This window comes from Myotis lucifugus, unplaced genomic scaffold (genome assembly GCF_000147115.1).
Source record: "Myotis lucifugus unplaced genomic scaffold, Myoluc2.0 scaffold_130, whole genome shotgun sequence".
NCBI classification, from domain to species: domain Eukaryota; kingdom Metazoa; phylum Chordata; class Mammalia; order Chiroptera; family Vespertilionidae; genus Myotis; species Myotis lucifugus.
In genome coordinates this window covers 2,096,610-2,120,483 of record NW_005871178.1, presented here as the reverse complement: position 1 = coordinate 2,120,483, position 23,874 = coordinate 2,096,610, and the positions used below count along the sequence as shown (strand labels likewise).

At 41.6% G+C, this 23,874-nt stretch overlaps 1 protein-coding gene across 1 annotated transcript in view; it reads left to right on the top strand.

The window, feature by feature from the left end:
* The window catches only part of GLIS3 (GLIS family zinc finger 3), a 439,240-nt gene that overhangs the window by 381,130 nt on the left and 34,236 nt on the right, over positions 1–23,874 (top strand). The window contains exons 8-9 of the mRNA XM_006094116.3: positions 14,715–14,727; positions 16,130–16,285. Coding sequence (XP_006094178.1) covers positions 14,715–14,727; positions 16,130–16,285 — 169 coding nt within the window. The remainder of the gene's footprint in view (positions 1–14,714; positions 14,728–16,129; positions 16,286–23,874) is intronic.

Here is a 23,874-nt window from a genome sequence, read left to right as displayed (position 1 = left end):
TAAAACTGCCTCATATAATCTACTCTCAAAAAGTGGTTATTAATTTAGGGGCTTCATTAGAATGTTCTTAATTGGCACACAAATTTCCCAATTGGTTAAACTTTATAGGAGAATTGTTGAAGATCAAATAACATAATCTGTATAAATGCCCATAATGTATATAAATGGTCATAGAGCATTATAAAACATGCAATAGTTATTACTTCAAAATTTTGACTTTGTTTGGAATTTACCAGGGGTGAAAAAGGGACAGAACAGCTTGAAATTGGTGGTGGACAGAAGGTGGTAGAATGGGGCAACAGAAGCGATTTATAGGGAAACGTTTGGCAACAACATCTTTCTGATGTTGCCTTGAACTGCTGTCAGAATCCTGTATTGTTCATGTAACATCTCTTGCATCTGTGGTTTATCTGCCTACTGTAGTTGGATTGCAGAATCAATGAGCATAGGAACAAGCCTCATTTTTCACTTTTGTAGAAACTGATAGTTAAATCTACAGATTTGGCCCTGCCTGATCCTGAGCCAGTCCTTTAGTGAGCATTAACTCACCTGGCAAACCCGTGAAAATACAGATTGCTGTTCCTCACCCCCAGAATTTCTGATGCAGTAGGTCTGAGTGAGTCCCAAGAATTTGAATTACTGCTACATGTTTCTAGCAAGTTCTCAGATGTCACGGGGTGCTGCCAATCAATGGACCACACTTTGAAAACCATTGCTCTGGATCATAAAATGTGGGAATGTGACTTCTACCAAAACACGATCTTAATTTTGACTAATAGGAGTTACAATAAGAATTACCCCTAATTAACCAGATTTTGGGAGGGGGGAGTCCTTTCACAGTGGGTATGTATGTCACATCACCACGATGTACATTTTAAATGTCTCACAATTTTATACTTCAAATGTCTTTCATACTTCAATAAAATTAAAATTTAAAAGAATTTACAAATTGGAGCAAAATTTTTATCTAAAAACAATGTGATGGAAATCTGTCCACAAGATAATTTAAGGCTGTGGTTGATCTGCTGTATGTATATACAATGATAAATGGAATAACACCATTCTGGTACTTAAAATAAATAATTACAAAGATAATAAAACTAAATCAAGTAGTGAAAAAGCAAAGAAGAGTTTCCCTATAGAATATATTTCTATTTCTCGCTATAGAAAACCTATAGATGGATATTAAGCAGGTCTTCCCACCAGTACTCTAGTGGCACTGCACATATTTTGATTAAGAGTGAAATCTTATAACCACCCAACTGAAGAAAATTAAAATTCCTATTCCCAGCCAGCACGGGGCACATTTGTATGTATGCTGCTAATGTTAATGACTTTTTGTGTTTGAAAGCTGCTTAATTTGGTGCTTCAATTGTCTACATATTCCTTTATATTCATGTTAGTTTTCATACAAGATTAAGCTGAGTTATTCAGTTTTATAATATGTACAAGTTTTTGCTGTAAAAATATTTTTGTGGGTGAGTAAAACCAATTCCACGACTTTTGAGGAGGAGAGGAAAATAGTGACACTGGGCAACTGTAGTTTTATTTCCTTAGGGCAAAGTTAGGGTTGTCTTTTTACTATTATTTCTCCTTTCCCTCATTTTATGTTATTCTGCAGGCACTAAAATGGGGTGTGAAAAGGAAAGGTTGGATCTACCTTGTTGTGTATGGACCCCAACCAGGTTTTAGGAAAAAGATGGGTGGCAAGACAGAGAATCAGGACAGAATTTCTCAAATGAGGAACTAAAACCTTCTGTGATTAGGAAGTCATGGACCAAACTTCTGGGCCCAAGGTTCTGACTTTCTGCTTCAACTGAATTACCTTCCAAGGAAAGAGAGATAAGTAGTTATGTCTCTTTCAGGTGAAGAGTAAAGAACATAGAAAGTAGGTATTTTCAGGGTGTTTGTAATCACAGCAAATATATATATTTTTTATACATGTGTGAGCACTGAAAATAAATGTGAAGAAGAGTATAAAACGTTAAAATGAAGGACGTTACTGAATTAGATTTTTTATGTTTTACTATTAACGGTAATAAGAGAGCACGTTGCAGGCGCTGAATAGAGAGGGTTATTGTGGGATTGACTCATTCCAGGGGACCAGAGCACTGTTTCTGATCACTGGCTCTTACAGTGTCTTCCTCATATTGTCAAAGAATGACTGGCCTGTTCCAGTGCCCTGAGTGCCTGGAACAATTAAGGCTGCTTGGACATCAGGCACTGATTCATCAGCAGTTATAACTGCCTCCTTGGTGTCTTATCTGAGTTTTCCTGCCTGAGTTTCAAGGCTGCTCTGGCATCACTTTCGTGCCACCATTTCTAGTTTCCACCTGGGCTTTGCTTCTGGGCTCCGGTCCTGTTCTCCCAGGGAAGGTAACTGCTCAGGTCTGGCCTCTGCTCTGACTACCCACCAGCTCACCCTAGAGGTCTGTTGACACGTAACTATGTCCTAAGAAGTCAGGGATTTATCGTCTCCCTTGGAACCTTTCCCTGGGGATTTAGTAAAAGTCCTATTTGTATCTTGTAGGCGAGATGGCAGAAAGGGAACCTACTCACCATTGAAAAGAAAGGGGGATAAATGCTTATCGACATGCATAGGAAAAGGCACAGTGTGCTTAGCAAGTTTTGTGAGAGGTGGATGCACTTCAGGAACAATGCAGTGCAACACCTGCCTCTGCCATTGGTAAAGGAGCGATCTAGGGCCCATAGTTGTGAAGTGTACTAAGGTGCTACAGTAAATAAAAAAGTAAGGGTGGGCAGCATTTAGTGTCTCTGTTCTTAAGTCATATATTGGCCATGCTTTATGCCATCCCTCTGACTATCTGCATAGCCAACCTGTATTTAAATGGAATATTTACAAATAGAAATGGTACTTCTTCCTTTTGCTCAAATTTATTTTCCTCTCAGTAAGATTGGTTGTCTGATTAAATGACACACAGAATGCTTAGAACACTGCTTAGCACATAGTAACTGTTCAGTACCTATTAGCTATTATCATTGTTGCTTTTATCCAAACTCTAGAAAAATACTATTATAGTTCTGTAAAGCATATAGGGAACAGGTACCACAAGTTACATTATCTGCAGTTTTGTTTTCCTCCATTTCAGTTACCTGTGTTCAATGGCAGTATGAAAATATTAAATGAAAAATTTCAGAAACAATTCGTAAGTTTTAAAGGGCATGCCATCCCGAGTAGAGTGATGAAATCTCACGCTGTCTGGCTCCATCCCACCCAGGACGTGAATCATCCCTTTTCCCAGGATATCCACACTGTATACACTCCCCACCCACTAGTCACTTAGTAGCCATGTATTACAGTGTTTGTGTTCAAGTTACCTTTATTTTACATAATGCCCCAAAGCAAAGAGTAGTGATGCTTGCAATTCAGATTTGCCAACAGAAGCCTCAAAGTGCTTCCTTTAAATGAAAAGCTGAATACAGCACAATAAGATATTTTGAGAGAGACAACATTAATGTAATTTTTATTACACTATATTGTTGTAATTGTTCTATTATTAGTTACTGTTAACCTCTTACTTTATGTAATTTATAAATTAAAATTTATCATAGATATGTATGCGTATGATAAAACATAGTATGCATAGGGTTTGATACTCTAAGTCAGTGGTTCTCAACCTTCCTAATGCCGCAACCCTTTAATACAGTTCCTCATGTTGTGGTGACCCCCAATTTCATTGTTACAAATTGAACATAATTAAAGCCCAGTGATTAATCACAAAAACAATATGTAATTATATATGTTTTCTGATGGTCTTAGGCGACCCCTGTGAAAGGGTTGTTCGACCCCCAAAGGGGTCGCAACCCACAGGTTGAGAACCGCTACTCTAAGTGGTCTCAGGAATCCATTTAGGGTTTTTGGAGCATATCACCCATGGATAAGAGGGGTTAGCTATAGTACCCTACCCACTACTACCATTTAAAAGAAAAAAATGGGAGGAAAATGGAAGCGTGAAGAAATTGGGAATTTAATCGACATCATTGAGTGAATAAATTAGAACTAAAATATAGTTCTTCATGTTTTTTATTTCAGTAATTTACCCAGTAGTTCATTTAGCATTTTTTAAATTAAGGAAATATGTAGGTCTCTAAAGAAAACCAACCACAACATCACTTGGGTGGCAATGCCTCCAAATTCACAAAGTATATATTAGCTTTAGATAGATATTAGGGTTTCCATATTTATTTATTATTACTTTTTAAATATATTTTATTGATTTTTTACAGAGAGGAAGGGAGAGAAATAGAGAGTTAGAAACATCGATCAGCTCCCTCCTGCACACTCCCTACTGGGGATGTGCCCACAACCAAGGTATATGCCCTTGACCGGAATCAAACCTAGGACCCTTCAGTCCACAGGCTGACGCTCTGTACACTGAGCCAAACCAGCCAGGGCTAGGGTTTCCATATTTAAAGGTTGGTATGGTTTCTTTGGTTTTATTTTATAGAGACAGCATGCAGTCATTAGCTCCAATCCTGGCTCTTCACTCACTAGATGTTTAGTGTTACTTTAGGTTACTTTTCCTCATCTATAAAACAGTGGTAAGAATATTGATTCCCTAGGACTGCTGTAAGGATTAAGTGGCATCACATATAAGAATCCCATACACCCCTGCAAGCTGGGAGATGCTCAATCAATGCTCTTTTCTTTTTTTCCTTCCTCTCTGCTTAAAAGCTTAGAGAATTACTCATGAACCAAGTGGATGCCTAAGACAAGGACTAGAGCCCCTTCTACTCCTTCCTTTCAGCATTGAGTGCCAGTACTGGAGTTCAGAAGTAGCTGTCCTGAGATACAGCATTCCTTTCCATAAGAATTCAAGTCAAGATGAGGACTCAGAGCTCCCATATTCAAGACCTATCTTCAGATCTATAAATTCGACAGTTTTTCTGTTGCCAGGAAGAGTTGAAGTATACTCAGGCTGGTCACACAGAGTACCAGCATGCCAGGCTGAAAAATTAACTTATTCAACAGTGATGAATCCATGAGCGTGAGGTAGATGGAGGAATGAAAAAATAGGGTGAATGGCCTTGACCAATATGGTTAGTTGTCCAGTCATTGTCCTGGCCTTGCTGAGGCCTTAGTGTCCCTCCTGATGTCATTGACTCTTCCAGGTCATGTTGTTTACCTCAAAGTACATGCTAAGGTGTCAAGAAACTATTCTTGACTTTTTACTTACTTCAAATTTAGTTGCCAAATTTTAGAAACAGCCCCCTAGTCTTTTCATGATGGTTCTTAATAGTTAATACACAGCAGACAATTTATTGCCCCTTGAGCCTGCCTGCCTTTGTTTTTGCATGGCCTGAGAGGATGGTTTTAAGATTTTTTTAATGTAAAAAAGACTACTAGCCTTTATGTGAGAACAGTTGGTCAAAGAATTGAGAACATTGCCTCTTGCCTGCAAAGCCTAAAATATTTGTTTCCTGATCACTGTTTTATGCTTACATCTGAGACATTTGTCAGTGACTGAGTGAAATCAAGGAAGCTCGTGGCTCCCATGTGTTTGATCAGATTTTGTTTTAAAAGTCTATCAATACGTAGAGGTTTGTTTAGTCCCTTAATAGTTCAGATTTATCAGATACTGTAGTAGTCTACTAGCCCTGGGGTTTTTAGAGATTTTTCTGTAAGGCCCAATATTTAAAGCAGGTGAATCAAGACCATTATCTAGCACTCCTACTCCTCTCTGGGGCCTTTTATGGAACCCCAAATGTAGTGGCTCCGAAATGAAATTATGGGTAGAATTGTCACACTGCAAACAGATATCTACAGAAGCAGGCCAGGCCCATGGTAGGATGGTTGTACGTCCTGATAATGTGATTCCCCCGTCGGAAGAAGCTGCCCAAAGGCTGGCATGACTTGGTTCAGTTATGATGAAGCCAGGGCTTGCAGAGATATCAGAGGGAGCAGGCCTTGTTTTATTCTACCCAGGTCTGCTTTTCCTAAAAAGAGGAGTTTCAAAGCCTTAAATATCAATGAATATGTTTTCTAAAAGCCAGGCCTCTTGTTGACATATAAATTGATGCCCAGAAGAAATGCAAAAAGTTGAAATATCAAACTTTAGGAACCCATCTGGTCACATTCCAGCAGGAAAGATGCTTACTTCCTCAAAATACACTTTCTGCCAGCAACAAGGGTGCTTGAAATTTACATAACTGAAGACTGAACCTTCCATTCCAAGGTAGAGAAAGTTTTCAAATAAGAATTCCTTGAGAAAGGCTATGTAGGGGCATGAATTCTTGATAACACATGAATAATTTATTAGAGTTAATCTTGAGAATAAACTAGGAGGTAACTAACACAGAGCACCTAAAGGCAAAATGGAAAGAGTGTCCACTTTGTGGGCAAAGTGTGAAGAAAGAGAAAATGGGGTTCTCTGGAGTCACAAAACCAAGTTCATCAGCTATCCAATTTTGCCCAGGGCTCGTGGTCATTGCAGATTTTGGTTCCCCAGAAGGGCTGTTGCTACTTGATTCTACAGAGCTAGGAAAGGCAGAGATTCCTCAGCAGAGTTCGGTGTTGGCACATGAGCCTTTGAGTTGGCTACGAGAATATTGCATTGAACATTGGAGTGACTAGCTGTGCTAAAAATCTGTTCCAAGAAGCCTTCCCTGTGAAATGTTTTCAGAAGTCACGTGGAAGTGGTGTGGGTGGGGTTACCTCCATAGTATCTGCAAGGGAGGAAACAACTTTTTCAGTCAACATGGCACAGGTGGGAGATAGCAAAGGGATGAATAATGAGTTAGAGAACTGAATACTTTTTACTAAAATTTTTGGTTTTGTTACCAAATTGGACTTTATTTCTAAAGAAGGAGATGAGAATGATTCCTATAAGAGCTTCCTGGAGTTGTTGGCCCTGCCTGCTTCATCTTCTTCATTATGTTCTCCTACTCTGCCCCATGTGGAAGATAAAGTAACAGACAGAGGCAATACTGACTTTCTCACAGGGTAGTCTGAGTTGTTTGCCTGTTCAGATTATTTCATTAACATTCTGTGTTACTAACTCTCTGGGAGTGATTAGGTTGAGAGGCAAAGGGAAGAAAAATAGGTGTGAGATTTGAGGTTAGATTGGCATGCATTGTCTGGAAAAAGACCCATGAGGGTTGCATGAAATGTTCGTCCCAGAGAAGTTGAGAGAGCTGCCAGAGGAAGCCATTCGAATTGTAACAAAATGTCTTTGTTCTGAAATGCAGATGTTTCAGGAGCTTTTCCTAACACAAGTTAATTACACCTGGTATTTCAGAATGTTTGATGGTAACCTTTGGCATCTATGTGAATATCGTCAGCCATTATCTTCTAGTTGTATGGAGGTGTATTCCAGAAAGGCATATAAGCATGTATCCCCCCTCAAACACTAATAACTTCCTCCCTGGCTATAAATCCAGGTGCCCGATGTGGAAATGTAATTGGGCAGACTACAGAGAAGTGTGGAGCTCATGTGGGAATATCTATTTGTAAGAGAACCTGAATATTCATGTAACTGTGCCGACATCAATACATTCTCATTTTACCTTACTTATATCTGTTCCCCAGTGAACAGCACTGCTCTTAAGCTCAAAGTTAATAGGCATGTTCTTCAGAGATGTACGCTCTCTTACCTTAATAGAACATCTCCCTAACAGATTTGTTTATCAGTTGCTAGGTAGCTCTCCCATCAGGTGACACAAGCATGTTTTCTTTGTCTTAGGGCAGTGGTGACAGTTGCCATTGTTTGCCATCAATTAGCTTGGGGTAGCATGTCAGGGATGTATGGGTGGTGTCATTTTAGTCTGACAGCTGCACGATCTGGTTGAGAAGGGATTGTTTCATTATCCTCTTATCAGGGCTGCTGGATAATGATACTCTACACTGCATAGTAGGAGGAGGGAAAAGACAGGCAGAAAGAATAGATTTTTAGGGATTGGCAGTATTAAAATTATTCATGCCTCAAGGAGAAGGGAAAGATTAGAGAAATGACTGTGCAAACCCTTAAGAAGCTACTTTTTCCTAATACAGGTGGAATGTGGAATGATGCCCTTCCTGATGGAGAAGGGGGAAGGGGAAATGCCCAGGCATAAAGAAGAAAGAAAGAGGGAAACTAGCCCCTTTTGCTGATAGGCAACAAGGCAAGGATTAGCAGTGGCATCCCTCCGTTCTCCAATTAACCTCAATATCAAACGCAGCCTTCCCAGTGACTCTGAGGCCCTTTCCTTCTTAGAAAACTCTCTCTGGTTTGCGAATTTAGGTCGTGAGAGCATTTTCCACTGAAAGGCAGTGCAATTAAAGTGCTTCAGGGTGAAATGCAAAGAACTGCAGAAGGCATTGGGGCCCAAATTTTCACTCTTGGGGAGCAAAACTCCAGTCACCCCCAGTACTTGTCATTTTCTTCAGAATGACTGAAGGGATGTCTCTTTTGAATTCAGAAAATTAACCGTGGCTGGACTTTCATGCTCTTGGAGAAACAAACAAAAAGAAGTGCTGAAAATGTAAAACTACTCCAAGATAAACTAAGCTTCAAGAGGGACAATTGTGTTGACATTTTAGTAACAGCCCATTTTCACTCCTTAACGAAGTGCAGTCATGCATGAAAATGACTTGCTATCTTTTAAACTGAAGCGCATTATGGATTGTAACTCAAGGTGTGTATTACTCATGTAAAATGAAGTACAACATTTTAACCCTGTGAGGATTCTTTCTCAGGCTCTGAACACTTTATAGCAACTTGCATTAGAAAAATTGAACAAAAAATTCTTACTATTCAAGGATATGTTATATACTGGTTTGCATTTTAAAATGACCCTCATCCACAGTTTATATGTAGATGCATCTTCAAGAGACCATACCCCAGCGATTTTCAACCTTTTTCATCTCATGGCACATATATACTAATTACTAAAATTCTGTGGCACACCAAAAAGTATATATTTTTGCCAATCTGACAAAAAAAAATAGGTATCATTTTGATTGAAAAAATACTAATTACCTACCCTTTTTGCTCCAAAGTGACCATTTAAAAAATCAGGTGCCTATGCTTGTATATAAGGGTTTCTAGTACCAAGAATTAACCAATCAGACACAACCTTCTTATGTCATGTGACCAATAAGATGCAACTTTATTATATGACCTATATATTTACGGTTTCAGACAGGGCATTCACACCATACAGCTATTGGGGTGTTAGCTGTCATCATATTTTTATTTGACAATCTAAGGAAAAAGATGTCAGTGCCCCTGACTAAATAATCAGGTATTGCATGTTTTAAAAATTCTTGTGGCACACTGGTTGAAAATCACTGCCATACACTAAATTAACCATTTTGGAGCAACTATGTTTTTCTCTTCCCTATCCTATTAGTAATAGTAATCATCTTAATAACCCATATTACCAAAGAATAGCAACAGCGGTTTATTGAGCACTTAACCATGGCCCAGGCATTGTGTGAAGTATTTTGTATACATTACATAATCCTCCTCACCATCCTGTGAGGCATTGTCCTTATTTAAGATGCAGAAACTGAGCTTTGGTTATGTGACTTGCCTGAGACACATTGCTAGTAACTGGTAAAGCTCAGATTCAAACCCAAGTCCATTTGACTGCCAATGGTGCGTTTTGTTCTCTTAATAACCACCCTGACACATGATCTCCTTCTAGTACCCAATTTCTGGTGAGGCCAAAGGAGCCAAAGTTTTCATCGCAGTTCATCTGCTTCCTGAATCCTTCCCAGGTTCACATTTCTCCTGGGAGAATGGGGGGAAGAGGCAGACAAGATTGAACTCATCGTTTGAATGGGGCCTGTAATTCTTTTTACTATATCTGTGAAAGTCAACTAGCCTGGTGTCATGGATTAGCTTACTCTTCTGTGCCCTGACCCTGGAAATATTGCCCAGGAAATGAACGGTGAGCCCATACCTCTCCCTGTGTACTAGCCACCAAGCATTAAATGTCATTTCTCAAGGTCCCAGCGTTAGAGCAGCACCATGGCTTTTACGTAATTACAAATGACTCCAAATGCATATTTACTGTAGCAGCTCAGTAGCAGCAGACCTGCCCAGCAAATCTCTTCATGCATTATTGACAGAGGTGGTGGCCTTGCAGGCAGCAACATTGTACTCGCTTGTGGTAACAAGGACGTATATCTGATTGCTCACAAATTACCCCTCTTTGCCTGCCATCTTTCCTACCAGTGGATCGATAGGCCTCTGACAAGCATCTGAAATCTTTATTTGGGAAAAAATACACATTTCCTACCAGCTGTTTGTTTTCCAAACCAAATAATTCATTTAATTTCTTGCCTGAAAGCATTTGCAACACTGGCAAATCTCTCATCCATGCTGAGGTCACTGAGGTGCTTGAGGATGGGTAAAACAGAAATGGGAATATACTTCTTGCATCCGAACCAGCACTTTGGTGGAGAAAGCTATCCATGGTGGGGGAAGAGTGCCAAGTGACTCCAAGCAGCCTTGGCAAATGGAGCACCTAGGGGTTCTGATACAATAGCAATGCTCTTATGCCTTTTCTTGAATTCATCCTGAGTTTGAGAGGCATTATGGTATGGCGGTGAGGGGCCTGTGATCTGAAATCAGGCTTCCTGGGTTTGAATTCTAGCCCACTAACTTAGGTAACCTAATCAGGTGACCTACTCAGTAACCCAGTTAGGTCTCACGTTCTTTGTCAGTAAACTGGGGAAAGGTTTGCAAAGTGCTCAAAAAATGTTCACTGTTGACTCTGAGGTATGGAACAGTAAGAAGGTGAAACCCAGCTCAGATGTGGTCCAGCACTCACTGTTCAAAGTGCAGTCCCTGGACTGGCAGTCTCAACATAGCCAGGAACTTGGGGAGTTTGATACAAACTCAGAATCTCAGCATCCCTGCCTCTAAGACCCAGTGAACCACAATCAGTGTTTTACACTGGTGATTTGTTGGCACGTTAAAGCTTGAGAAGCAGGGCTGTAGCTATCCATACAGTTTTCCACAGCAATATGCCCTCCAATTGGCTGTTCTTTAATATACCTCAGCCTGGCCAGGGAGGTCTTCCCTGCCTCTAAATGAGGCAGTGTCTATGGTGGCCTTCCCTGGCTCTGGGCTTAGGCCTTAGAGAAGTAGGTTTCATTTTGAGTAGCAAATAACACACCTTTTCTCCCTCCATTCACACAGTGAATACGTGACAGCTAAAGTGTCCCCAAGGGCACCCTGTCTGTACTCATCAGAAATAGAGATTAATTGTTTTCATTTGGATAGAGAGAGAGCTGCCTATTAACTCAAATTATCCTGAGCCAGTTAAAGCGCCAGCCTAGAATACCCTGGACCCCATCACCAGCCACATGGAATCTGGGTACCCCATAGATCAGCAGATGCTGCTTTGTCAATGTTATAAAGCCCCACTGGGTCCCCTCCACCTACCTCTGCAGGAGACAGTGTGGGGCTGGGGAGGGCAGTAAGCCAGGCCCTAGAGAGAGAGAAAGCCCCAAACAGCAGGGAGGCCAGCTCCCGATCCTCTGCTAGCCTATGCATTCATCTCAAGACCAGGCTTTTATTTCCTTGGGGAGTTCACCATCTCTTAATCACAAAAGCAATAAGACTTTCCAGTATGTTCCTCTGCCATGCCTAATCCGTTGTTCCGGCTGCCAGTCACCAGCCCCGTCTGGAGGGTCACCTAAACGCCCTCTTCCACCCCTGAATGCAGCGCTGACCCCTGAGGTGACTCGGACAATGACGGCCGCCCTGTGGGCAGCCTGTGTGTGCCGGTTGATTTGATCACAGGAGTTTTGTTAATATTGCCCTGGATTCTGGAGGAATCTGTTTTCTTCTTTATGCTTGGATCAGTAGGCCTCAGATGCCCCATTGTTGAGGTTGGAAATCATTTTGAGTGTGTATGGAAGGAAATTTTTTCTTTTGTGAATGACCTTAGAACACTCTAACATGGAGGTTTTCTCCCTGGGGTTAAAAAAATCACTTAAAAAAGCCAGAGCATTTGTCTGGAAGTGTGTGTTGTGGTGGGCAGGTCTAGGTAGAGTTGGCAGGTATTCAGACTCTGGACGTTAAGAGAGACTAGCACCTGCCTGGTACAGAGTAGGGGCAGGAAGATTGTGTTTGAATGAATGAATGAATGAATGAATGGATATTCTTAGACTGCATCAAGTATGTTGGAATCCTGGATGTATGACTGTGAAATGGTTGGAAATTCCTAGAAGTCGGTATTAATAAAAGAGGCGTTTTCTGTGTGTGCCCTAGTGAAAATCTCTGAAAAATATGGGTCTTTGGTAGAGGCCCAGGGCGATCCTCCCTATGCTACAGCTCTCTGACTCCAGAGTTTTGTCCATCTTATTGAAAAGGTACGTGAAATGGAGGTGGAGTATACGTTGGGAAGACATGCTGTGTCTCCTGTTATTTCTCTGGTCATTATGTCGGTCATAGGCAACATCACAACCAGCAGTCTCACCCTGGGCCCTGCATGCGAACTACTCTGTGCAGACACTGAATTATAAGCTTCTGCTCAGTCACCTCACCAGAAGAGAGTTTGTCCTAGACTTCTCATCTTACCTGGTAGAAAATAGAAGCATGTCATGGGCCTCATTTTGCCAAGAGATCATTACTTACGCCCTATGTAAGAAATTGCCCGGTATACTTGCCAAATAAGGACTTTAAATTGCACCCTGAAGCCTTCCCTTTCTCTTTCTTCTGCATTCAAAGGGCCACTGCCTGCCCCAGTACCACTTCTTGGCTGTAGCAGGGGATGGAAGAGCTGTTGTTGTGTGTTTGTTGCTCAGTCAACACTTGACCTCAGCAGAACTGGAGAGCATGTTTCGAAGTCTTTGACCTTGTTCCACATACCTCTTATGTCCACCCTTGTATCCTCTCCACCATGCTACCTATTTTGTTGCTATGGCAACCATCTCTACCAGTATTACTTGGTAGCTCCTCTCCTCAACTACACCATGTACCTCTGGCTTTCTGCCCTCTAGCTTCTCTGATGCCCAGGTATTGAGTATCTCTGAGAAGGTTTAGCCACTCTGGTTCATGTGCCTACTTGGAAGTGTGAGAGAAGTGCACCCTGGGGCATCCCTTGACTAGTGGGGATTAGGTAACTGTTTCTTTCTGACCTTGTCCTACTCACTGAATCCCAAGATGGACTGCATTGTCTGGTATTTAGATGGTGCTCATTTTTGCTTGTTCAACAAACCAACATGAATGATGCTGTTAGAGATACTAGACACCAAGGATACCTTGTTCCAGGACCTAGCTCAGTGTCTGCCACACAGTAGTTACTTCATGAATTGGCTGTTAAGAGAGGAATGAAAAGAACACAAGTAACTCTGCACACAGAACAAAAGTATTAAAACAAGTAAACAAAGTTAGAGAACATTCTAAGCAAACGCAAGTAGCATAAATTGTCATGACATATTTGAGGTGTGGTCAGTTTTCTTGTTTGACCAGAGCTTGGGGCACATTATGGGGCTACAAATAAGATAATGTGTTAAGTGCTTTGAACACTGTTTGATGCTGTGCACTAGTAAGTCTTGTATTTTGGTAGAATTGATGTACAGAAGTCTCTTTCCCTCACTAAACTGCAACCTCTGCAAGGACAAGGACCCACATCTAGTAGATTAGCTAGCATGTATCACTTAATACATACTGAGTTTAAAATAATGTTTGGGCCCTGGCTTGGTGGCTCAGCTGTTTGGAGCATCATTCCATGCACCAAAAGGTTGCAGGTTTGATTCCAGGTCAGGGCACATATCTAGATTGCATGTTTGATCACCGGTCAGGGTGCATGCAGGAGGCAACTGATACATGTTTCTCTCTCTCTCTCTCTCTCTCTCTCTCTCTCTCTCTCTCTCTCATCTCCTTCTCTTTCTCCCCCATCTTTCTCGCCCTTCCTCTCTCTGTCTAAAAATAAATAACAACATATCCTTGGTGAGGATTTAAATAAATAAATTGTAAACATAATGTTTGGTGGATAGATGGATGAATGGATGACAAATAGATGGATAATGGATGGTTGGTGCTAGCTATTAAGTGGGATGAAGGAAAAGTACTTAACCAGGCCTAGCTTATAATGTACAGCAAGCTGCAAAAAAAAAAAACCCGACCAAATTTCCCAGCCTATTTCATTGCAGCTAAAGCAAAAACATAGCTAATATACTAAAGTAGACCTCTGGGAAGCAACCCATTTTCTATCAAACCATGGAGTAGAGCATACAGTGTGCACACCAAGCTTCCCTGTTGCCCATCGAGTTACAAGCAGCAGAGGCAGTGCTTCCCTTGTGACAAACACACACACACACACACACACACACACACACACACACAACAACAACACCTCCAGAGGATAGTAAGTGATGGATGCATTCAGCAATTGGAACAAAACAAATAAGAGCGCTCACATTACTACACGAAGGCAGAAAAAAAATTAGCTGTGTTTCCACAGTGTCTCTGCGATCTCTTATTATTCCATTAGTTTTTAGAATAGTATATAAAACACCGCACTCTATGCTGACAAACACCAGTCCTAAAACTATTGCCACAGTGAATCCAAACAACAGCCTTCTCTCTTGGGTAAAATTATTATTTGGAATACAAGCAGAACTGTGGTCGCCTGTGCGAGATGAGCATAAATGAGGGCAGTGATTCATGAGGTGACTGAAGCGTGTTTGCCAATATGCAACTTTTCTGGAGGCGGATGCACCGCAGACACTCCACATGGCCTTTTTGAGCCAGTAAGCATTTTCTGGTCACACTACTTCTTGAAGACGTGCAGGATGCAGGCTTCTGAGGACAAGAGTTAACCTGACACAATGCTGACTTACCAGAAATAAACCCTTCAAATCAGATCACACCCCTGTCAGTCGCTTTTTAAGCGGGAAGATGGTAATTCTGCCTTTTCACATGTTCCTTTAAGTCCTTGAACTCTTATCCCATTGGATTAAGCTTTTGGGGGCTGGGTCATCTGAGGTATTAATTCTATCCAGAAGGGGTTGGAGAAATGTGGTGCTGGTCTAAAAATACAGCTCCCTGAACTTTTAAACCTTCCAATCTCTTTGATTATGTGGCTTCTTTGTCTTGATCCTTAGCCTGATTTATTTTTTTAATCCATTTATTCTTTGATATCGGTAGAGTACGTTCAAAAAGAGCAGGGTCGGGCATAAAGCTCAGCATAGCTCCGTACAGAGAAGGAAGTTAAAGAGAGTCCGTGTGGGGATGCTGGTGTGATGGCACTCTAATGAGATGTCTGCTGAGTATGTCCCAGACACTGCCAGAGCCTCTCTGCTAGTGACAGACTCTGCAAGTGACAAGCCCAGCTTCTCTTGTGACATCCTACCAATTAGCCCATCTAAATGGGCACACATTTAAATTAGAGGTCATGTACCATTCTCAAAGGCTGGGCTGCCCCTATGAATGAGGCTGTAACTCACTCTCTGTGTCATCATAGGCAACAAGGGGGATGATCCCAGAGGTGCCTGTGAGACCACCTTTTCATACTCTGCAGTGTTAGGAGGAGACTCATCCTCCATGAAGACCAAGTACATGCATCCATCACACGGTCGGGGAAATGCCTGGGGTCAGTTAGACTCTGAAGTTAAAAGAGTGCAGGGTCCTGCGTGTGTGCTAGGATCGGGGGAAGCTCCGTTCTCGTTACATTGATTTAACAATGACAGAGAGAGACCCCAGCCTGACCCACAGTGCTGGCATCAGTGATGAGGAGTGGACTAAGGCCCCTGTTGTAACCTTATAGGTCAGCAGAGCGGATCTTCTGCTACCTGACTCCCGTCCCTCCTGATGGAAGGGTGTTAATGTAGAGACCTTCGCCCAGATGCAGACATTAGAAGATTGACTAATTATACTGTGTCAGACAGAAGGCTGGTGGGGCAAGGCGCTGCTATGGGAAACCGTGACCATCAGCCTGGAGCCAGCCTCGCATGAGCTCCTCAGGCAGCTCTACAGGCGCATCAGCTGGGGAACCTGTTTCACCGTGAAAACAATGCTGTGTATCTCCAATAAGAGGAGAAGTGTTCCCTGAAAACCACCAAGAGGAAAACAAGCCCCTAAAATATGCTTGCTGTCCGCCTTTGGCGTTTAAAAAATGTGAGCTTCACTTGGGGCACAGTCTGATGCTTGTTCTCCCTTGATTTCAGCTTCCATTATTCAAGCCGAAGCGGAACAGCTGCTGGGGCTGTGCCACCCCCACATCCACCCCCACACCCTTCTCCGGGACATAATGTACAGGGGAGCCCCCACAACCCCTCCTCCCAGTTACCTCCACTCACAGCTGTGGACGCGGGAGCTGAGAGGTAAGGCCATCTGTCTCTCTCTTCTAATAGGTGTTGCGGCCAGACCTCCTTCCACACGGAGAAGGGCTTTGACAGTTGCTGATTTTTATTAATAATCCATTGGTGGGTTGAGTTACCCAAAGGTGACATTTTAAAAAGTACATACACAAAACATGTGGATCAAATATCTCGTCTGTTTTATTTTCCATGGGAAAAAATGAAAAGATATTGGCTGCCAACTGAAGTGTCTGATGCTGGGAAAACACATCAGAATGTTTCTGTCTTTCCCACCTTTCCTTAGCTTGTTTCAGGGACTCAATTTTAAGGTAATGTCCCTACCAGTGGAAATGCTTTTCAAATGTAAGGTGGTGCCTTTCAGCACACAGGTCAGCACTTATTAGGTTGAGAGTATAGCATAAAAGGGCACAGGATTCTATATGGGTGACAAGGAAGGCGTTATTCGCTGAATACTTTATGTTGATAACACCCTCATAAAGAGTTTCTGGGAGAAAATTTTGAAACCTTGACGCTTTGGACTGCCTGGCCCTCCAATGATGTGGACAGCGTGCCACTCTTCTTGTCTCCTCTCCACTTATCATCTGCCTTGATTTGAGTTACCTAGATGTTCCTCTCAGGCATCCACAGGGTGGAGGGGGTAGGGTTTTGAATGATACTAGCCATGGGCTCTCCATCATCTCATTGCATTCTGCTGAGAATCATGCTCCACAGGTAGTGTTGACTTTAAACAAATAGCCACTATGTCTGCAGCAAAATAGGTTTATTCCAGAAGAAGAAATAATTGTAATTTAGGACATTCAGGCTAATGGCAAACCATGTGCAAGTCCAAAGAAATAAAGGAGAGGAGTACTCTTAATGCACTTGGGAGAGGCTCTTGTAAAGAAGAGTCCATTGGAGGAAAAGGATAGTTCAAAGTATAGTGACTTTTCATTGGTTGAGTTATGGCAGTCTCCCCATTGACTGACTTGTTACTGGGCAAGAAGGGATCTTTTCTTCTTCCAGCTAAGGTAGTAAAGTAATATTACTTCCCACTGGAGATGCAAAGTACATCTCTTCTTTGGGGTCAGTAGTGTGGGTTAAGTGACATGTGCATGTGAGTTCTCTCTTCTAGTCTCCTGACTCCATTTTAAATGAGGTTTCTGTTTATTAATTTTTCACAGTGGTAAAACTAAGAAACTATCCAGTGAGATCTTCTCTTTTTCATCTCATCTTATTAGTAGTCACAACAACTCTTTACATGAATGTGAGGAAAAAAATCCACGTATCTTCTTTTTGTACACAGTCATTAAAAGAATAAATGTAGAAAAAGATTTTAGCTATTGATGGAAGCAGGAGCAACAGTAACAAGTCAAAAACCTGATATCTGAATGCAGCTTCCACAGTTACCTATGGTTTGAATGTGTTCCTTAGATGCTCCAGATGCTTGGGTTGGTTTTTTAAAAAAAAAACATTTTATTTTATATTGTTTTTTTTCAATTTTGAAAATTTATAACATATTAAAAAAACTGCAAGAATAGTACAGTGAACACCCATACACCCTATACCCATATTCACCCACTGTTAATATTTTGCTACCTTCTCTCTATCTATTTTTGTCTTTGCTTTTCTAACTTGGCAGATCCTTTTGTTCATTTGTTTGCCTGTTATTTCTGCATGATCTGTGAGGTTGTTGCAAACATCATTGTGCTAATTTAACCCTAATTACTTCAGAAGAGATCTCCTAAGAAGGACATTCTCCCACATAATCACAATATAATTATCAAACTCAGGAAACTTAGCATTGATATAGTATTATTATCTAATATACAATCAATATTCAGATTTCCTCAATTATGGGAATAATGTTTTATACAGGCAGGGGTTTTTTTCCTCCTTTTTATGATCCAGGATCTAACAAGGATCACAATTCTCATTTCTTCTTGGTCTTCTTGGACCTAATGAGGTTCCCCAGCTTTTAAAAATTATTATTATTATCTTTTATAACATTGATAGTTTTTTAAGAACTTGGAACATTTCTTTCGCAGCATGTTTTACAGTCTGTATTTGTATGATTGTTTCTTACTTAACAGATGTACACGTTTTTGGCAGGAATATACATAGGTGATGTAGTGTCCCTTAGCTCTTCTGAACCTCAGTTTGCACCTCATAGGGATTAGGAATAAATGAACCAAAGCAGGTAAAGCACGTAGCATATGACATGGCATGAAGCAGACACGAGTAGCTGTTGCTGCTAACAGACCAGCAACCTTGACCTGGCTGAGAGATTCAGATTTAGAAGCCGGAGGATGTGAACTGGTTACAGTGGTTGATAATGTAACTAATCTGGGAAGGAAAAATGGAGAGGAAGGGGAAGGCGGTGGTTCTTTATATATATGACTGGGTGAACGAAGAGGACGTTTCATTTTGTGGCTTTGCCTTCCTGCTCTGCTCTTCCCACAGGATGTATGCCCCATCCCTGTGCCAGCCCGCCTGGAATGGGCAAGTGTGTGGAAGGAAGGTTATCTCTCCGGATCAGGTCCGGAGAGGAGGATGACATGAAACAGCCCTGAATCATTCACTGTGTTTGCATTAGTGTCCAGCCTAAAAACACTAAGAGGAAATGTGCTTACCTTCCGCTTTTGGTTTATATATCTTTGCCTCTGTTTGCCTGGGAAATCCCCCAGTAAAAACTCCAGAAGTTTGCTTAACGGAAATAGGTTTATCACACTTTGCGATTTTTAGTGGGAAACAGGCATTTTTTCCTGCTTTGTGGGCATTGATTCATGATTTACTTAGCTTTTACTTGTTAATAAAATGAGCTGACTCACTGTCAGAAGTCAGGAAAGGTCCACCACATCCAGCCAGTTAGCGTCAGGTTCTTTGATTCTTCAACCATCATAAAATAAAAGCAAGTTCTGCCAGTTTGGCCAGGTTTCATTTTTATTTTGAAATATTACCCGAATGACATCATTTCAGTGATCGAAGCAGTATCACACCAAACCACCTAATGATGGTTTAAACTTATTATGGAAAGTGGCGTTTTACTACGTCATCCTGAATAAGCCAGTGGTACTTTATAACAGGGACTTCCCATAAGAGGAACCCAGTGTCGTAGGTAATGTTAACTCGTTGGATTTCATAGTATATCTTCTAGACCGGAAAACACACACACACACACACACGCACTGATGGGAGTCCCTTCTTGAGATGGAGAAACCTTGAAATCCCAATAATGAGTTGGCTGGATTTGTGTCATTCATCTTTTCCGCATGCCAGCTGCATCTCTCCATTCTGAAGAAGGCCACAGACATGGTGTGCTCTGCAGTACAAGCAGCAGAGCTTAAGAGGCTTGGTGGATTGACCCCAGTGGAGGGACTTCCTATGAGCTCCACTTCTGAGCCAGAGAGGACTGAAAGCAAGGCTGTGGTCTGCTCGAGGAGTATACAATCCAGTACAGGAATCAACAGCAGAGAATGTTAGGAATGGGTGTTTTTGAGAAAGTAATCAAAACACCTTCACCAAATAAGGCATGCCTATTTATTGAGTCTGAATCGAGTCTTGGAAAGCCTTACTGTTTCTCATTCATATCAGATGTGAAGTTGCTAGAATTCTTGGTACTTTGATATATGTACGCTCTTTCTGTGCCTTTGAATAAGGGCTGGTCTTCAGAGATGTTATGTTCTGATTCAGCATTGAGAAGATAGTGCAGCTTTCCTGGATGCTAAGGGGTCAAGGATAGCAATTGTTTTCTATCTAACATCTTTGCAGGTCTAGCAAGTTCTTCTGCTCTCATCAGAAGAAACTGACTGTTTCTGCATCTTAATTCGAAGTCTTTCTCTACTTAAGACTTCCCTTATTGTCATAATTTTGACTAAATGTTACTTATCCTTTGGAGCTTGGGGTAGTTCTCAGCCCAGAAAGGCTTGTCTCTTGCAGGCCACAGAGACAAGTCACCCTGTTAACTTCCTGGGATCTTTTTACCTGTTTAATTTGTTTACCATTTCCCAGATGTCACTTTGCTAGCTGGATTATTAGTTATTTGAGGGCAGGACCTTAAGTGTGCTTATACCCTCTAAAGTTCCATGGACTGCACCAGTGATAGGTGCTAAGGAGGGTTTCACAAGGGAAACAGCTCAGTGAGGGGAATGCCTAGGAAACAGGAGGGTATTGTCAATTCCCACTGTGCAGGTGGAGGTTCCCAGAAAGGATTGTTTCCCTTTATTCATTGGTCTAGATGTGGTGATCCTAATTCTCCAAGTTCCCACCATCTCGTGTAATCTGCATATATTGACATAATAAGTAGTTGCTCTAATAACATACATACATTCATGCACACATACACATTGCCTGGAGTCCCTTGCCATCGTCCACTGCTGGGGTTCCCTACATTACTCTCCTGGGTCTTCAATATTAGAAGCATTACATGCATCATTCTCTCTTATTTGCACATGTAGCATCTGAACAGCTCAAAACTAGGTCTGCTGCTTTGCTGTCCTTCCCTTTCCTTGGACTTTCTGAGAAAACAGGGACATTGGTGTCTTCACACACTCAGCTTGTTCATAGCCTTACACACACAAACACATATTCCACATAATCTTTCTCTTATGCAAAAAATGACTAAAAATCATAAGCATCATATAAAATATTAAAGCTTATTAAAATCTATCTCAGCATTGGGTTCATTGATTTATTGAGTCATTCACTCAGCTGGTGTTTGTGTACTAGGCAGTATGCTGGACACTGAGGACACAGTGGTCATAAGGCTGAGAGGACTCTGTCCTCAAAAAGTGTCCAGTCTAATGAGGGACAACCAGATAAACAGGCAACTATAATGTAGGATGTTATGAAAGGGTGCTGCAGACGCACAGGAAGATCACCTAACCCAGAATTAAGGAGGGAGTAATAGAGGAAGCAGTGTCTTCCTGAAAGCTGACCATCTATAGGACCTGGCCAGGCAACCTGGGTGTATACAGAAACTCAGAGGAGGGAGAGAGCAGGATGGGGCTTCAGGTATAACTTGGAATGAGCCTCATTCACTGCATTAAGGAGTCTTAGCTTTCTTTTGAGGACAAGGATTTGTGTATTTGGCCAATAGGGTGCCCTGGTGACTCTGGAACATATTCAGAACACCTCCCTGTCATGTTATCCTACTACCAAGAGTTCAGAACATAATCTCTGCCCAACAGAAGAAGAAATGACGAAGAATGAACAAATGGTTCTAGTGCTCAAGCAGACAGGCTGTTCTTTGTGTATCCTAGACTGATGAGGCAGCACAGTGGGGCTGATGTTATTTTCTTTTTTAATATAATTTGAAAAGACAGTTTTGTCTTTTGCAATTTAAAGCTTGTATTTTACATAGTCATGACATATCGGTGTTTTGAAGAGTCACTGAGTGTCAAAAAGCACACACAACCCTTTATGTTAGAGAACATTTGAATGTTAGAGCTCTAATGCCAGCAATAACTTGGCCTCACTTGTCTCACTGTGTCAGAGAAGACTTGGATATTGTTAAGAGGTCTCCATGTTGCTGGTGTCATACTTTAGTTGCCATTTACACAGTGAGCGCTGCTCTGAGAGGCTCCCTAACATGTGTGACAGACACTTTCCCACATGTGTAGTAAGATATCAAACTCATAGGGTGACAAACAAACAAACAACAAAACACTGCTGTTAATCTTAAAAATAAAGCTTGTCCATCTTGATTGTTGAAATCATTGAAAAAAGCCATAGCTGAAACACAAACATAAGCCTCCAATAGCCATTTTATCAGCCTGCATGTTGGCATCTACTTCATCCCCTATTAAGAGTCTATGGATATGGTGGTCACCTAATACCAGGTGAGCATGAACACCATTCTTTCTTTGGGTTACAGTACCTTCTATTCAGAAAACAGTTATCCTCATTGGGTATCCCATGAAGGGGTCAGCTCCATATATATTCAAGATTAAGAGAGGTGGGGTTCACAATCCAACCCCCCAAACAAAACACACACACACATTCTACTTGAGAATCACTGAATGTTGCTTCTGATGTCAATGCTGAGAGCAATGGAAAGGCAGAAAATTCCAATACCCTAGCCTTGAAAATGGAGATTAGATCTTTGGGTTTTAGATTAGAAACTCTTAGTGTTTTTTTCCTATTTTATTTTCTTTAAATCTATCAGAAGTTCCTGGTACTTTTCCATTTTTATTCCAGGGCAGAATAGCCCACCAGTCATTAACTTCTTAAATTTTGATCCATGCTTCATTCTCTATGGAAAACAACAGTTGGGGTATTTGCCTTTGGAATGAACTTTCTCCTCAGAGAAATATTCACCTTACCAATAGCTTCTTAAATATGTCACGCTGATTTACTCCTAGTAGTCACACATATGGGGAAATGGTGATGCTGTTACTTTCTTCTTATCTATCTAGTGATTGTGAGTGGCTCCAATGGGCGAAAACACACACACACACACACACACACACACACACACATAAATTAAAACCCCAAAAGCCTAGAAGTCAACTTTGATTGCTCTTTTTCCCCAATACTCTCACATCTGATTAATGTATGTGTCCTGTTAGCTCAAATACAGTTAAGCTGAATCAGCCTCACTGTTCTAAGGGTAGTTCGCCACCATCCCCTCCCATTTCACTACAACATCCCCTTAAATGGTCTCCCACATCCAATCTTGCCTACCCACAGCCTTCCACTCTCAACCCATCAGGGCACACAGGCCTTTGCTCCACCACAAGACATGCCCTTTAAAATGTAAATGGGGTCATTGAGGATTTCCTGCTCACACCCCTACCCCCACTCATACTTGGAATAAAGTCCAGGTCCTTTTGAAGTCTGCATGGCCCTCTATGGTCTGTTTTTCATCACAGTCATTTACCACTGCCCGTCTCGCCCAATATGCTCCAGCCACACTGTCCTTCCTGCTCCTGGAACACAGCTCATCTAACCTCAGGGCCCTCATACTTGCTGTTCCTGAACCTGAAAGTCATGACCTTCACCAGAACATCGCATGGCTGTGTCTTCATTTCTGGTGGCTGCTCAAATGTTACTCCTTCAGAAAGGAGTACTTTCTTGACCACACCATCTAAAACTCTCCCTCCAATCTCGCTCTACTCCTTAACTCTGCTCTATTTTTCTTCATAGATTTAACACTCCCTGAAATGACACTGTCTGTTTAATGATCTGCTTGTGTTCCGCTGGAATGGTTGTTCTCTGAGAACTGGACTGTGTTGTATTTACAAGAACAATCCTTCCCCTTAAGGCTTAGAGGGTAGCATCTAAAAATTGTGTGGAATGAATGACTGTTGATGGAAGGCAGACCGATGACAGTGATTCCTTCATTACTTCTGGGGAAGGTATAGTCACCCTGAGCAGATGATTGTTGTTTTTCCATCTCCACACTCTCCTCTGGGTCACTTCATGGCCAAGGAAGAGACTGATGTGTGCGTACGTGTGGCCGTCTGCCAGACAAACGTGGCCCAAATATTCGTTCACATCGGGCTGTTTTCCATGTATTTTTAATTGCAAAGGACGCTGGTTCTTCATTTTAAATTAATTACAAGCACACATCACAAAGCAACCATTAGAATGTCTGTAACAGGAACTATATTTTT